The 16,598-nt window shown below is 43.9% G+C and overlaps 1 protein-coding gene across 1 annotated transcript in view; it reads right to left on the bottom strand.

The window, feature by feature from the left end:
- LOC311056558 (RNA-binding protein Nova-1-like) overlaps positions 1–16,598 on the bottom strand; it is a 29,825-nt gene that overhangs the window by 8,527 nt on the left and 4,700 nt on the right. The window contains exons 2-3 of the mRNA XM_084073269.1: positions 10,833–10,976; positions 189–355 (exon numbers count right to left, since the gene is read on the bottom strand). Coding sequence (XP_083929395.1) covers positions 189–355; positions 10,833–10,976 — 311 coding nt within the window. The remainder of the gene's footprint in view (positions 1–188; positions 356–10,832; positions 10,977–16,598) is intronic.

Raw genomic sequence — 16,598 nt, 5'->3', positions numbered from 1 at the left:
TAATAGACAACATGCGCTGAAAGGGTGGCTGTTTTCATGATGTAGTGACTACACCCTCTCCTAACCCTTATGTCAACACCTTGACTTAGGTCAAACATTAACATACAGCGCACAATTTTCCTTTTTTTTATTTAATCTACTTGTAGCAATACTGTCAGTATCTTGCATCCACAGTGACAATGTCTTACCTGTTTGACGCGGTCAGGGTTAACAGTGGTCTGGGGTTGTAGTATGCTGACTGGCTCTGTTTTCTGGGCACTCTGAGGCATCTCACGGACCTTCTCGGCAATGAAGTTGTGGACGCCATTGAGTGCCTCAACTGTCCCCTGTATCAAGCAAACACGTTCTGTCGTTCCTATGTCCAGAGAGGGAGAACACATAACATCGCCTTTGATCAGTTACAGTAACACATCCCGCATTTTACTGCTGTATTCACACAAACTTATGTTGGACACCTTAACACTTTTACTGTGCAGGGAACAGACCAGTTAAACGTTGAGCCTTTTTACTAGGGTCAGATAAAACATGATCTGTATCATATTAATAATGTTTTGGGGCACACCAAAAATGTCTCGACATTTTTATAAAGAGGCCCAACTGCTGAGCTATCCCCTTGCTTCGTCCATTTACACAATCAATGGGGAAACAGCTGAAAGAAAAAGACAAGCTTGGGTTAGCAAGCCACTGGGGGATAAAGCATTCTTCTTCAATGACGTAACTCTTTCAGTGCTTTGGAACACTGAGCCTGTCCTTGCCTTGACTACACACATTTGTTCCTCTTCTTTCTGCAGCCACATTGACAGCCCTACTAACATTCCGTTGCCATGGTTAAGGGGCCATGCCATGGAAACAGGTGATCGTTGCTGTCGGGCAGAAACCTTACTTATCAGGAAATGAAGAAAAAAAAAAACCTGTGTTCCAATGGATCCAATGTAGTTAATATTTAGTTATTACAAGCTCCATTAATACTTTTCTTTGGTTCAATATTCAAAACACACTTAACCACTTTCACTTTCACTTTAAAACAAAACAAAAAAGCAGACCTACAAAAATAGCCAACGCGTTGGCTATTTTGGCTATTTTTTGCTACTTTTAATAGACATTAATTTACACGGGGGGCATAAAAAGATTGGATTTACAAGGTTTCTGTCCGACAGCGATGTGATGCTACACCTTTTTTATTGCATGCATGCATGCTTCTTTTTTTTACTATCCCTCTTTCTTACCACCTTCTCCCACCATCTTATCTATTTCATTAAAATATTAAATATACTTGGTGTACAGTCTAACTACCACAGCGCTTCTTTTTCTTTTTTTGTATTTGCAATTAGTAAAGTTTTAGTTAACTTTTAAGTTAACTAAAATATATATGAATCTCATTGAACCTAATAAACCTGTGAGAGAACAGTGTCACGCTGGCAATGTTTCCCATTAGCAGAGTCCTTAAAAGTAAAGCAAGCTCTCATATAGGGAACCACCAGCTGATTCTGGCTTGCCAGATGGTTTCCAGCAACCCTGCATTACTTCACCTTGAGAATTTATCACCATAATGAGGCTACATACATCTCCACTTACAGGATTAGGTAACATACACATGTATATCTGCCTTATAACCAGCTGTTGACATCTAAAAACTATTGAAATAACACATCCGAGTTCCTAAATGGACTTACACCAAAGAGATAATGTTGAACAAAGAGTGGCCATATAATAAGAACAAATCAGATTCTAGAAATGTAACGGGTCAACTGTATAAACAAGGCTTTTGTGTTACAAAAGAAAAATATAACAATTTGAAACTTCCTTTGCAGCTACTGTATGTACAAAGTAGTAGTAGACGTGTTCCTAAAAGGTTTTGCAGTTGCTACTGTACTACTGTAGGTCCCTCAGCTACGCACAATTGTAGAGTTCATTATGCTTAACTATTCAAGTGACAGTTCTGGATTGGCTGGGATGAATAGTGAGCGTGATAAGAATTTCACAGTAAAATTAAGTTATTTCAAATATAGGCCTATCTGATTAAAATATCAGATAAAACATTGATACAATGTGGCTGCAAAGACATCGGTCCAGCTCTGCTATATTGCACACCTTGATGAAGTCTAATACTTTGTCGCATGACAGTGTCAATTTTGCCCAAATAACTGATTTTCCGGCTAAGAATCTCATGAAAAAAAATTATTTTAGCAACCCTGTCATGCAACAAAATATAAATTTAACTTAAGTTATTTTGTTCATATTGGTATAATGGGTGGTGCCAACCATTTTGGTGGGGAAAATAATTTTCTGAAATAGTTAGTTATTCAGGAGGGGTTGTACAGCAATATTAGGGCAAAGAAAGAAAGCAGTCAAGGGTTAAATGCAATCATGTGACTTGACCTACATATTGAGTAAAAATGCAGAAATATTTATCAATGCATTTTCCGAGAGAGGCCTACTACTTTTACAGAAGGACATGGGGTGATACTCTATATCTGTAGTGCCTGCCAGCCATTCAACTGAACGACCTAGTTAATTAACGGAATGACTCAGTTGACCTAATAACGAGGTTTCTATTCAATGGCTATTGTGTGCAGCAAGTCAACTTTCTTCATTATACATCAGCCAAAGCACCTGTATAAGCTTTACTGCAGCCTACAGACTCCCTGGAAAATTCTATTATTTATAAGATTTATCAGAGAAGATAAATTGGCTGGCCTGTTCTTACTTCAGGAGCCCCACTGTGGCCACGCTGAGGGAAATTGTTCTTTGAGAACAAGATATTAATTCCTGCTCTTGAACTGCCATCACATGTGTATGATCTACATAGCATGCATAGCAAATGTAAGACATGCACTCAACTTGCAGCCACTACTCTGTGTGCACAACTTAATCAAAAACATGAACTAACTCCATTTAACAAAGTGGCACACATTTTAGGAAAGCTTATCTGTTAACATACAAAAAAAGGAATTGGACATTTCCATTCATTCATTTCACCTTCAAGTTACAGGTCAGACCAGAGAGAGGAGGGAGAGAGAATGTGGGAGAAGGAGAATGGCCTGAGAGGTGTGTGTGACATCAGACCGAGAGAGAGGGGGAGAGAGGGAGAGAGGGAAAGTGAGGGAGAGGAAGAGAGAGGGAGAGGAAGAGAGGGAGAGTGAGAGGGAGAGGGGGAGGGAGAGAGCCTAGTTCACCCATGCAATAACCTGGCCAATGCTGGGTACCAGGACATGAACATGCTGATCAACTTGTGCACAATGACCCCCAGCAACCCCAGGCAAGTTGATAACATGGTGCGAAGCCCAGGTTAATTATAAAACCAGGCTCCGGAGCCTCATAATCTTTCTAGAGCCAGAAAGAAACCAGAACCTTTCTAAAATCTGACATCTTTATGGGTATTGTCCACAAAAAAAAGTGCTGCCAGTACCTTGCTTGGCACTTGGCTGCCCAAATACCCAAAATGTGTTAAGTCACAAGTGCAGATTGAAAACCTATGATTTACATTTTCCCTAAGTGAGAAATTAACCTTACTATTACCTAATGTCAAGGCTGTGCCTACCTGTCCAGCAGATGTCACTCTCACCTCATGATATGCCCCCTCATGATGTCATTACACCTGTAGATTATCCATTGAGTTCACCTGTGTCTTGTTAGCCTGTGTGTGTCAGCCTTGTCTACTGTTATTCGATGGGCCCTGTCTTCCTGGTGAATCCTGTCTGTACCCGTGCCTATATTCTGTACCCGTCCTGTATTCAGCCTGCATACTTTTACCACACAATTCCTGCCCACTGTTTCCTCATGGGTCCTGCTTAAAACATGACAGAATGATCTCAACACATGGGTTTTTTGTTACTTTCTTCATTTTTGTTCATCACAACCACAGATATAGAAACCTAGATACCTCATTGGCCTCTGCAGTTCATTGGAGCGACATGCTTGGTATGGTGGCCACCATATTCCGGGGGGGACGGGCACTGGCCAATCACAGCGTGTTGACTACTGGCCAACCACAGCGCGTCTTTTCCAGAACTTGTCAGAATCTAGTTGTCCCGCCCCCACCTGCGTCTGATTGGCCTACTGAACGCGCCCTCCTGTGACGCACACGGAAATTTCCAGCTGCCCCCCAGAAGCGGAAGTGCGTCCGCCATACATACACTTCAGAGCCAAACAATACCTTTATATGTCTATGATCACAACGCCACCAGTTTGGAGCAACCTCTGCCACTGCAAACTGTGTAGTTTCCCACCAAGGAGCTGTCCTCGATCGGCTTCTCTGGGAAGTGGCGGAAGGAACCTGTGGCCTTACGGCCAGCTCCAATACCAGCTCCAAATTGCAGAGCCCTGGCCTGGACTCCACCAGGGCCAGTGCCCTGCCCTCCCAGGATCCTCTAGTACCTCATCCTGAGCATTACGGTGGAGATCCTGATCATCCTGAGTCCACTGACTCTTTTATCACCCAGGGTGATCGGGCCCCTGCCTTCTCTAATGGAACATTACTGCCTGGCTTACATGAGGTCCATGACCACTGGGCAGGCCTGTCCTGGGTAATTGATGTGTTGGGGCAGGGATTTGAGTTTGAATTTTCCACCATCTCAGAACTCAAGCCCCCCGGCACCCAAGGATCCGAGACCTCCAGCTCCCCAGAACCCAAGCTGTCCGGCAGCCCAGAACCCAAGCTGTCCGGCACCCCATAAACCGAACTGCCCGGGGACCCAGAACCTGAACAACTCAGTCCCCCATTGTTAGCATCATACCGGTTTTACCCGTCTGTCTGTGTCTCTTTTCTGCCCATATAAGGAGATTTCTGTATCTGTCTGTCTGCAGATGTCATCAATATGCCAATATATGGGCATATCGGTCGGATCAACGGTTCTGGACAACCAGACCTCCCTCTGTATATGCCTATATGGGCATATCTGATCGTCACACCGGACACTACACTCCCTCGAGTCCTTGGCAATACACGTGCCGAGTTTGAAGTCGATCGGTCGTACGTTTCTTTGAGAAAGGACAGATACACACAAGCATGCTGAGATTTGCACAATTTATAGAAGAATGTCTGGAGGTCCTTGGAGGACGTACTGAATGTGTGTGTGTTTGTGGCTGTTGATCTAAACAGGCATTGGCTTCTCTGATTGGCCAACCCCACCCATCGGCTTCACGGATTGGCCAAGTTTTGTTTGACGTTTGTGCCGCTGTACTAATTTAAGTGGTAGTGTGCAATAATACATTCTGAGGGACTGGTCAGGAAACTAGTGCGTGTGTCTGTGCTTGTGTGTCTGTCCCGCACAGACAGGTATTGCATAAACAGATGGGGCATATCATATATTCCAAACTTGAATCGTTCCCGACTTGCATCGGCCCCGAGTAGACCGGGCACCGGCCTAGTCTTATTCAATGCTGTCATAAAGGCACATCATTTAAAAAAAAGCTGGAATTGTATTTAATTCCCATATTGTAGACCTCTAACAACAATATAAAAATCACACCCAGTGTGAAGTGGGTGGTGTGTGGTCATCACAACATGACTCACTTTAAAAAAAAGGATAAATGACTTTTTTTAAAGTCCATACTGCTATTCATAGGGCTGCACATGTGTCATGTGTTTCGCTAGCCAATCACAGTCCTGAATTTGCAAAGTCAGCCAATCACATTACAGTTAGTGGTGATGACACTAGCTGTAATGTGATTGGCTGACTTTGCAAAAGTATCGATTTGCATTAACAATGGCAGGGTTAGGGGGTATACAAATCTTTTGGTCGGTGTCCAAAACTCACTTATAGGGGGCGGCTACACCGCCCCAAAAATCACACCCAGTGTGAAGTGGGCGGTGTGGTCACAGTGGTCATCACAGTGATGGAAGTGATTCACTTTAAAAAAACATAAAATGTTTTTTTTAAGTCCATACTGTTATTCATAGGGCTGCACATGTGTCATGTGTTTCACTAGCCAATCACAGTCCTGAATTTGCAAAGTCAGCCAATAACATTACAGCTAGTGGTGATGACACTAGCTGTAATGTGATTGGCTGACTTTGCAAAAGTATAGATTTGCATTGACTGTGGAAGGGTTAGCGTTGTAGACTGCGTTGTAGACTATTGGGCAATCACGGTGCAGGATTGGTCAGTGTCCAAACCTCACTTATAGGGGGCGGTTACACCGCCCCAAAAAGATAATAATAAAATAAAAGTAATAATACTGGATGTAATTAATTAAAAATAATATATTAGAAATCAAGTTAAAGTACAATAACGGCAGGTATGATAAACCTCTTAAGAAAGGTATGATATCTTTAGCAGCAGTGTCAAATGTGCAAGAAGCAGAAGGCAGACATGTATAAATAAAAAACTGTTGTTTTGTTTTTTGTTCTTTACTTTTTTGTCTCAGCCAGGCTGAAGGCGTGGCTGAGACTATGTTTTCACCCGTATCTGTCCGTCCTGTCATTTTATCTGGCTGTGTCTAGCTGTTGATCAGTTACTCTGTCAGTGTGCCTTGCCATTTGTCTGTGTGTCTTGTCTGTCTGTCTGTCTGTTAGTTAGTTAGTCTCTGTCTGCCTGTCCGTTAAATGTGTCACCTGACTGCCTGTCTAGTTACCTGCTGTGCCTCTCCAGTCTTGTTATGTCTTGTTCTGTCATGGCTGTCCTGTCCTGTCCAGTATGCCAGGCCTGTCCTGAGCTCATGTCTGGTCAAGCCCAATCCAGTGTTCAGTCTCCCACTCCTAACCACCCCTGTGTTGTTCAGTCCAGGGCCCTGACACCCCACCCCGGTAGAGCTTTTAGGATGTCAGCAGACGTCCCTTGGGGAGAGGTTTCTGTCACGTCTGTGCCGCTCCTACCTGTCCAGCAGATGTCACACAATCCCCTCGTTATCTGCCCCCTCATCTATGTCATATCACCTGTGTTGGTTGTCCATTGTGTTGATCTGTCTTGTTAGCCTGTGTGTATATAAGCCTGGCCCTTTTGTTAGTCTGTGATCATTAAAAACTTTTAATCCTTATCCAAGTTCATCAGACTTGGATTTTTGGTAGTTCAAAACCAAAAAACAGCATTGGCATCACTTTGACACTGATTTGGGGTTAGGGTTAGAAGTATATTTAAATGTATACTTACTGTATATTTCAATAAGTAAGTTTGTTAATCAAATAATATCTTTTAACACCTAAAATCCTGCTGGGTCGTGCTTAAAAGCATGACAGCCAAATATAGTCTATTCCTAAATTGCACACTGGTTGAAGTATCTGTGTGACAGGTGACAGATAGTGTGTCGACCCATGCGTGTGCTGTAAAATGAAGAGAAAAGGGAAGAAACAGGACCTGTGGTTTTTAATCTCTCCATCTACAGTGTTTTCAGGACAGAATGAATAATGAACTTCATTCTATAGTCTAGAGGCGAGTCAGGAGCTTTAGACTACAATTCTTTCAAGTGATATTCATCTGTTGGTATAAGCAATTTCCACTTTAAAGCGCATTAACTTCTCGAGGGGTCTAGCAGTCTAAAACTCTGTGGAACAGAAATCAGCAGTAATTTAATTTGGAAAGCCACGGCCATTTTACCTATTGCAACAAGGAAAGGTAAATTCATGTAGCCATTTTGTGTCTCAAATTGTACCTTTCAAAGCTGTTAATATTGAGAGCTAGGTTGATGTCCAGCAGTAGCAGCAGACCCTCAGGCCAGGTAATGGCACCAAGCCCCCAAAACCGCAGAGAATGATTGAAGCCTCAGAAGCCTGGTGGCCAAATCTGGTATTGCAGGACGTCCTCATTTGGGACGTTACTGTGCATGCTTCTATCTCTAATATTGGAGCCTGCTCTATTATTTGGCTCCAACGTTGGAGCCAATCCAGGAAGTACAGGTACTTCCGGGTGCTTCATGTGCTTGTGAGCAACTTTCATTGAAATGAAAAGGGGGGGCAGGGCCGTCTGTCTCTAGATAAACATATATTATAACTCTGAATGGTACACCTTAGAAATGTGCATCCTGAAGTGAACTCGAAGTGAAACTTGTTTAACAGAGTTAAGAGCTAACCACTGTCTTGTATTTCTTGAGAATATATATATATTTTTTAAACATATTCAATGCACTGCAATGAGGTCACTTGACAGACTGTAGATTATTTGATAAACAAACAAATGATACAGCACAACCAGTTGGCCATGTGTTCAATGATGTCACACAACACGATACACATTTGAATAACCTGAGAACCTAAAACCTTGGACCAATATTTCTATGACATCACAACTTGTTCATTTGTCAGGGCTGTACATGAGTAACACAATACACTGGCTGGGCTAACAGCCAACAGCACAAAGCAAAGGGTTTGGAGTTCTGTTTCTAAGACTGAGCTTAAATCATGAACTCACAGCTTTCTTTGCAGCTGCTGAACAGTGTGTGTGTGTGTGTGTGTGTGTGTGTGTGTGTGTGTGTGTGTGTGTGTGTGTGTGTGTGTGTGTGTGTGTGTGTGTGTGTGTGTGCGCGTGTGTGCGCGTGCGTGCTTGTGCGTGTGTGAGAATGATAGAGTGAGAGCTAGTGCACATTCATACGTCTGTCACATGCGTTTGTGGATTTGCGTATGCAGTGTGAATGTACAGTATGAATATGTGAATGCAAAGCATTCCAAATCTGTGGGGACTGGGTTCGTTATGAAGGTACGATTCACTGAAAAACAAACAAACAGAGATGTTGTAAGCGATGTGTATGCACACGAGACTGGCTCTAACTCTCCATGCTATCAGGAAGAAAATCTAACAGAAACTATGAGCACTGAAGAGGAAACTTGGCTTATGTTAGAGCAGCTTGAGTACAGCTGGGGAAGGGTCACGTCCATAGAGAGAGATTGAAACAGGCTATTTCTGGGCCTGCCCCCCGTCCCCTCCCTCACACACAATCATGCATCATCCACACCCTTCACTATCTCCAGCCATCCATCTCAGTCTGCCACGGCACAGACCAGTTGTACAGCTCCCATCAAGACCTTCAGATTCATGGTATCGCGCTTTACTCTGACGGATGGCAAACTTAGTGGTGGGTGGGCTTCTCCCGAATGAGCCGTCAGAACTGAACCGAAGCGTTGTGGAGGAAAATGGCCGCGCGGCGCGCCTGTTGTTGTCACCTGATTGTTGTTATAGGAGCCTGCACAGCCTGCTGCTGGATAAGTTGATCAGGGCACAAACTACATGTACAGTACAAATCCAGATTGTTTTTTTTTTTCACTCTGACAGTGTAATAATGGATATATATATATCAAAAATCACAAACCACTTAACACTGAAGGAAGGTAACGGATACATACTGTCAATACACATTGGGATGTTACACTTTTCTCATCAAAATCTAAAGTCATCAAAAGGCATCGCTATCACTATCCCTCCCCTTCTCTTTAACAGGGTGCCTTATAGACCATTGTGCAGTGTATCGTAACAGTCGTTTCAGTTTACTTTTGGTGGGCCAGTATACCGCCCAATCAAATCCTTGCCAGCACCCTCTCTCTCTCTGAAACCCTTCTCACTCATCACCATAATGAGTAGGGGGTTGGGCAGAGCAGGTGGTCGCCTATGAACACATCCACAAAGTAAGGATACATCTAACTCCTTCCATGTGTACCTATGCCAGCAAAGTTGCAATAAATTCACTCTCTTAGACACCATTGGGCAACAGTGCAGGGAATTTTAAAGCGTCCTCAATGCGCATCTGGGCTTTCATCCTTGCAAACAGAAACATGTTGGAGGGGGTACAGGAGAAGATATCGGGAATACCCATAAACACACTTTATTTCTTCCACTGTTTGCCAGCGGTTCAGTCACACTGCAATATATCATGAGCAACTCCCACAAAAAAAGGTCAGATTGAGCAATGCTGCTCAGTTTCCTCCTGCTGGCAATGCTTCTTTTTGTCATTAAAAAAACAACCTTAGAGATAATGGCAGATTTCTTTCCACTATAGTCTGAGCCCATCTCAAGACAGAGTTCTCAACAATGAGTCTCACCTATCTTCGATGTTTAGACAAATATTTGAAAAGGGCAATCAGCAAACTAACTGGTGCTAATCACATTGCTTATTCAAGACAATGTACTACTGCACACATTTCTTATGTGGAGAAGTGTAAATATAAACCTGCGTGGTGTTGGCCCAAATAGATAATTTGGTTCCAGCAGTTATCAAAGAAGACATCTGGACCTAATCAACAGCGAGACGCTCAGCAACTGTTATTTTTCAGCAGGTTGAAGCCTCCACTGAGCCATGAAGGACAAACACCCAGACTTGTCTAAGACTCAGGCATTCCTCTTTTCAGGGGACGGTGCTTCTGCATCAACCCAAGAGAGCTGTGACCTCCATCAGATGGGGTTCACTGAAATGCAGGAGCATCGTTTCCAGGCTGCCGTTTTCTCTCTCTCCCCTTCTTCTTTTTAATGCGGCCTTCCTCGCATGCTCTGTGCATCACAGAATTAGTTCTCCCTCTAAGAATAAAATGGTTTCAGTATAAATTGCATACCGTTTTTTGTAATGCACCAAAAGGAACAAATGAACAGTGTACCAAAATGAACACCTATATTTAAAGTTGGCGCCCTGCCACAAGGACAGCCAAATTGAAAGTGGAATTGCCTGCAGATTTGAATGCTGCATCAGACAGCTGCAACAGCTACATGCATGTTTAGTCTCTCCAAGTGCACTATGGTAATCTACTTTAAACAGTTAGGATTTAGTCTGTGATTGAAATCTAACTGTAATTTCCCCAAGTTAGGATATTTGATGCCTCCTTATGCCAAGGTACTGGCCTTTGAACCAAGCGATGACTTAATTTATAAGTACATATTTCAAGCAATTGGTAATTGCCAATTGTTAGTTCTTACCTGGGTAGAAGTCTTTGGATTTGGACAGCTTGATGGTGGCGCCCGTCTCTTTCTGTAGTTGTACGATGGTCTGGCCGCCCTTGCCAATTATAGAGCCGGCTGCATAGCTGGGGATCAGCACCTTCAGGAAGTACTCGCCCTCCTCTGGGGAAACACACACATATATAACAGGAGAGGGTCATATCTCATAAAGTGGCTCTACACATCATAAATAAAATCTGTATGGGTACCTACCTATCCCTGCTAACCTGAACAAGCAGAAATTCTCAATGGAAGCAGATACAGTATGTCTTCCACATACAGAAGACAGACAGCTACACTGCTTGTTTCTGTATCCTTAGGGTAAGTAGGGCCTGAAGATTTCATATTCATGAACATTTGTGTTTTTTCAAATGTGATTCTTTGCAGTCTTCAGTGCCACATTTTATCACAGATTGGTGACATGTTCTGTATTCTGTCCCAGATTTTTAGTGGAGTAAATGATGACCTCCTTTCCAGCTTGCAGAGGTCTAATTTTAACTGTTTTCAAGGAGGTTTAGCAACCTCTGACAAAATACCAGGCGTTTGAAACAACCTAAGTCCAATACAATTAGTATTTAAAAATGTGCCTGAAAGCTTTCTATTAAACTACACACTGACTGCCAAGTTCAAACATATGACACAATCTATCCACTCCAACATAACGTCCACAAATGACACTGCATGACAGATAGCAGTGTTATCCTGAGTAATGAATGGAAGTGAGCAGAGCATATGGGATACAATCCCACAGATTTGTTAAAAGAGTATGCTGCCAAGACAGTCTAAATCTCCTCCATTTTGAAAGGGCTTAACAGCGGCTTGTACTAATCAAGTGACTGACAGCATGTCAAAGAAATTGCGGCCGAACCGGTTCTTCCTTTCATTTGGGAAAGTTCCCATCCTGCATTGCTAATCAAGACGCAATCAGCGCCAAGGTGAGCACGACACCATCCAAGAAAACCCAATCAAACTGAGAGTGCCATTCCCGATTCCAGAGGCAAGCCATCAGCCACACGTTGTGTCTGGTCATGGTCATAGTACTGATTATGTCAAACAATTACATCACCTGAATGAGCGACCAGAATTAATAGATCAAACCCATTTCTAAATATGTACGCAGTATGACTCTTATTGAACGGCAAATATATTCATGGTATAAAGTAAATGAATGTGTATTGCTTGTATTGCACTTTAGAATGGCTATAGTACCGTAGATGTCAAATATTTTCTTCTGCATGCGTGCTCAGATGCAATGACGTCATATTTGGATCTCTTCAGCCTCCTGAAGGGTGATGTCATTCCGCTGAGCAAAATGTAAAAGGAATTGTCCGTCCTTGTGCGAGGAGCTTTCTCAAATGACGAATGAGACCAATTCTCGTGTTGGATAGTGGATGCCAGAGCCACAGGGTCTGTGAATGTGCTGCCGCAACCTCTGTTTCATGTAGGGTAATGAATGTGGGGCTTGTCCAGAGTCGTGGGGAGGGAAGATGGATGGAAGGAGGTAGATGGCCCTGTGTGAGGACTAACCTGTTGCCTGAGTGATGTACTCATTAGATGCAGATCATAATGAACATGGCACAGTGACATGAGGGGATTTCACAGCTTACATGTTGAACTCATGCTCAGCTCTGCATTTCATTAATATGCCACTTGTGTTGTATCTGTACCTGGCCTGTTTTGGCGAACAAAAAACATTGTCAGTGGTCCTCCTGATATTGCATGATGACATGTCTGTTCATGGAATTTCAGTTTTGATTGACGTTCATTTACCATTGCCATGGAGACCTTACTGAATGCTTAAACTCTCACACTACACTTTGACACATGCTATATATATATATATATACAGTATATATAGCATGTGTATATACGTACACACACACACACACACACACACACACACACACACACACACACACACACACACACACACACACACACACACACACACACACACACACACACACACACACATGTACACACGTACACACACGCACGCACACACGCGCACACACACACACACACACACACACACACACACACACACACACACACACACACACACACACACACACACACACACACACACACACACACATATATATATATAGTGTGTGTGTGCGTGTGCGTGTGCGTGTGTGTGTGTGTGTGTGTGTGTGTGTGTGTGTGTGTGTGTGTACAGCTCAATATGGCAGTATTTCCAAGAACAATCTAGAAACTAGAATGGGAGCTAAACCATTCCAATCAATTCCACCTATTATGTTCATATGAGGCCTTTTTCTTCTTTCTTTTTGGATTTCTGTTCTGCAGTCATCTCTTTATTTAACTAGCAATGAAAGGCAATAAAATGACCTTGGTGAAAAAATAAAGTACATGACTGTTTGACAGAATCATCATAGAGCCTTTGAGTCCTTATTGCTGTCAGAAGGCATGGGAAACCAAGGCTCCTTAAAGAAATGCATTTATGAACAATGGTGATCAAAGAGTGCAAACTGCAAACACAATCTTTAAGACCTGTTGTTGACAGGCAAACCCAAATCCACTGCGTAACTTTCTGCCTTTCTCTATTCCAACCAGAACCAGAGCCAGCATGAGAGCAAGACACTGAGAGTCCCTCCATCGCCCTCGCAGCAGCGTGTGCTGTCATTAGTCAATAATTAATTCTGTCCTAGTGTCTGAAATCACAGTAACAGGTTTTAATGGCGTCATGTGGTAGAGTAAACATGGCAATCTGTTGCTGCAATCCGCCAGGGAATGGAAGCAGTGGGGAAGCTGAGTGGGGTGTTAGTTCAAACCCCTGTTTGCAATACTAGAGGGATGACTTGGAGGAGAGACTATGGACACGGAGCCAAGCGTGTTTAGTTAAGTCACTCAAGGGGGGTGGGTCAGAAGGAAATGCCTTGTGACCGTCCTCCCTCCTCCTCCTCCCCACTACCCCTCCAAGTACCCTCTCTGCATTTCAATAGACCAACCTGCTGCTGACAGGCGGCAAGGACGATGGAACAAAAATGAGCAGTAATGAACCGATGAGAATTAGGCGCACAAAATTGTCAAAGAGTTTAGCACAATACGTATAAATTCAACAAGTCAAGTCAGACAAAAAGAGTTCGCCTCTTACCCATTCTGAGATCTCCTGGTTCAAGTCCTCTGTCAGATCGCCATCAATGCCGGGGTACAATCTCTAAAGGGTATCTTAACGTTAGGCTAGGCATAGGTGCAATGGTGGTGTTGAGGAATGCGGCCGGTCGACCTTTTTCACCGAGGTCTAATTCATCAGTGGGTGCAAAAAAAGCGATTTCACCGCAGCATCCAAGCCATGCCTGCAGCTGGCCCGAGCCTCAATTGTCTGAGAAAATGCTAATGCAGGCTCTGAGTGTTTTCAGTGAAAGACGGCACGCATTGTTCGAGCCTGCATCGGTTTGAAGGGGGGGGGTCTTCCCTGCCGCATCACCCTTTTCATTGCTCTCATCCATATTCATCGAGTGGCCTGTCCGTCTGCAGCAGCATGCAGGACTGACACCACGTCGGGCCAATCAGCAACCTCCTCTCCTCCGGCGCGTCACGTCCCCACCCCCCAATGCCGGTCCCAAAAAAATTGAATTTTCTCCCCCTACTCCGCCTCTTTTGACGCAGCACTATAAAGTATGGCGGTCCATTCACTCAAATCTTTTCGTGTAAAAGTGACAAAGGTGAAGTGGCTAAAGACGCAGGTTTGACCGGTGAATGGGAAAGCATGTCGGGTGACCTTCAGCGGCGGCTGAAGAGGTGTGTGGTTAATATGACCAGATGAGGAAGGAGGTGGAGGAGGAGTGATCAGGAAGAGCGTGCCTTTTACGCCCCCCCCCCCCCCCCCCCCCCCCCTCCGCTTTTTTCCTCCTTTCCCCCACCCCCAATCCCTTAGACGGCCATGTTTGAGAGGGCGGAGGGGCTCATCAACCATTGCAAATGGCAGTGCCGCAGAATGGTGGAGGGGGGTGATGAAGCCAATCACTACGCCTATAAATCTTATACAAGAGGTATCCTGTATGAGACTGTGTGTGTACAAAATCTGCAATGTATGTGTGTGTGTGTGTGTGTGTGTGTGTGTGTGTGTGTGTGTGTGTGTGTGTGTGTCTCGATGAGGGGCATTCAGCTCCACTCAGTAGTGCTTCCTATAGAGCGTCTGGAAACGCTGACTCCTGTTTTGTGAGCCAATTTCATTTTCAGCATTAATTTCAAGTGTCTTTAAATCAAGAACTATGTTGTGCCCCGAAATGTGTTGGGTCGAATGCGTTCCATAGAATGACACTAATGAGTCGATCTTATCCATTGTCAGGTTCTCCAATATAACAGACATGGTCTCCCTCTAGGCGCCACTCCCTCTGACTGTCTGTCTATCTCCCTTTCTCTTTGCCTTGCTCCTTCTTCATCTATATCTCTTCCTCCCATTCTCTCTTTCACTGCCACCTGGCAAATTCACAGTCTACTCACGTCACATCGCTCTACAAGGGCACCTGTGTCCTTCTCTCTCTCTCTCTCTCTCTCTCACACACACACACACACACACACACACACACACACACACACACACACACACACACACACACACACACACACACACACACACACACACACACACACACACACACACACACACACACACACACACACACACACACACACACACACCAAAAAACACCAGCTCCACATATCCGACTCAATCCTTCAGCAATAAAAGCTTCGGAAGCACTGACTTCCCAGCACCGTGGGCTCAGAATATGGGTAATTACAGGTTAAATTAGCATCAGACATGAATGAAAGAGATGTTAATTTTCGAGGAAGAAAGGGACGATGCTGATAAAAAGAAGAAGAATTCCACTCAATTGTCCAGCCGGCCGTAAATGCACAACAAGGGACTCAGCTTTGAAAGAGCACCGTCTCTCTTCTCTTTGTTGTTGCTGTCAGTCACGTTAATGATCAATTCAGAAGGAATAGTGTGATCAATATCAGACACAGTCAAGGGGTTGGCGATTACAGGGATGGGGAAGATTACTACTGCTATCTCCAGACCAAATACTGGGAAATATGAACATACAGTATGCAGCTGTATAACAATCATAAAATGAAAGGTGAGGTTAGTGATAATGAAACATATTATGCCCGTGAAACATCCTGCTTTATGTGGTTGTCAGTATTGTTTCTACTATGTATCCAGGGAGGGTCTATTGGTAGGTTTGTCTCATAAACTATTTACTGTGTTGCAAACAAGAACACTGGTTGCCATTTCACTTCTCTGTCTTCTTTGCTATTTTGTGTGCTGGTGCACGCCTTAGCATGGTGCACAGTAAGGCTTTTGAGAAGATGCTCTGGATACACACAGGATGCTAAAGTGCACCACACGCGTGCATGCGCATGCACGCACACGCGCGCACACACACACACACACACACACACACACACACACACACACACACACACACACACACACACACACACACACACACACACACACACACACACACACACACACACACACACACACACACACACACACACACACACACACACACACACACACACACACACACACACACACTGCATGCACCACAGCAAATTAGGTAAACATAAAATTTGCCGTCGAAAATAACTGACCAACCTTATCATCATGCTCAAAGAGCCGTAAAGCAAGGTTTCCTTTTTAGCAATGGCCTTAAAATCTATGTTGGAGAGAGCAGAAGGTAGACAAATATTATAGACAGGATCACT

Source organism: Gymnoscopelus microlampas, assembly GCF_963454915.1.
Source record: "Gymnoscopelus microlampas genome assembly, chromosome: 12".
In the NCBI taxonomy this organism is placed as follows: Eukaryota; Metazoa; Chordata; class Actinopteri; order Myctophiformes; family Myctophidae; genus Gymnoscopelus; species Gymnoscopelus microlampas.
This window is presented reverse-complemented; position numbering and strand designations above follow the sequence as displayed.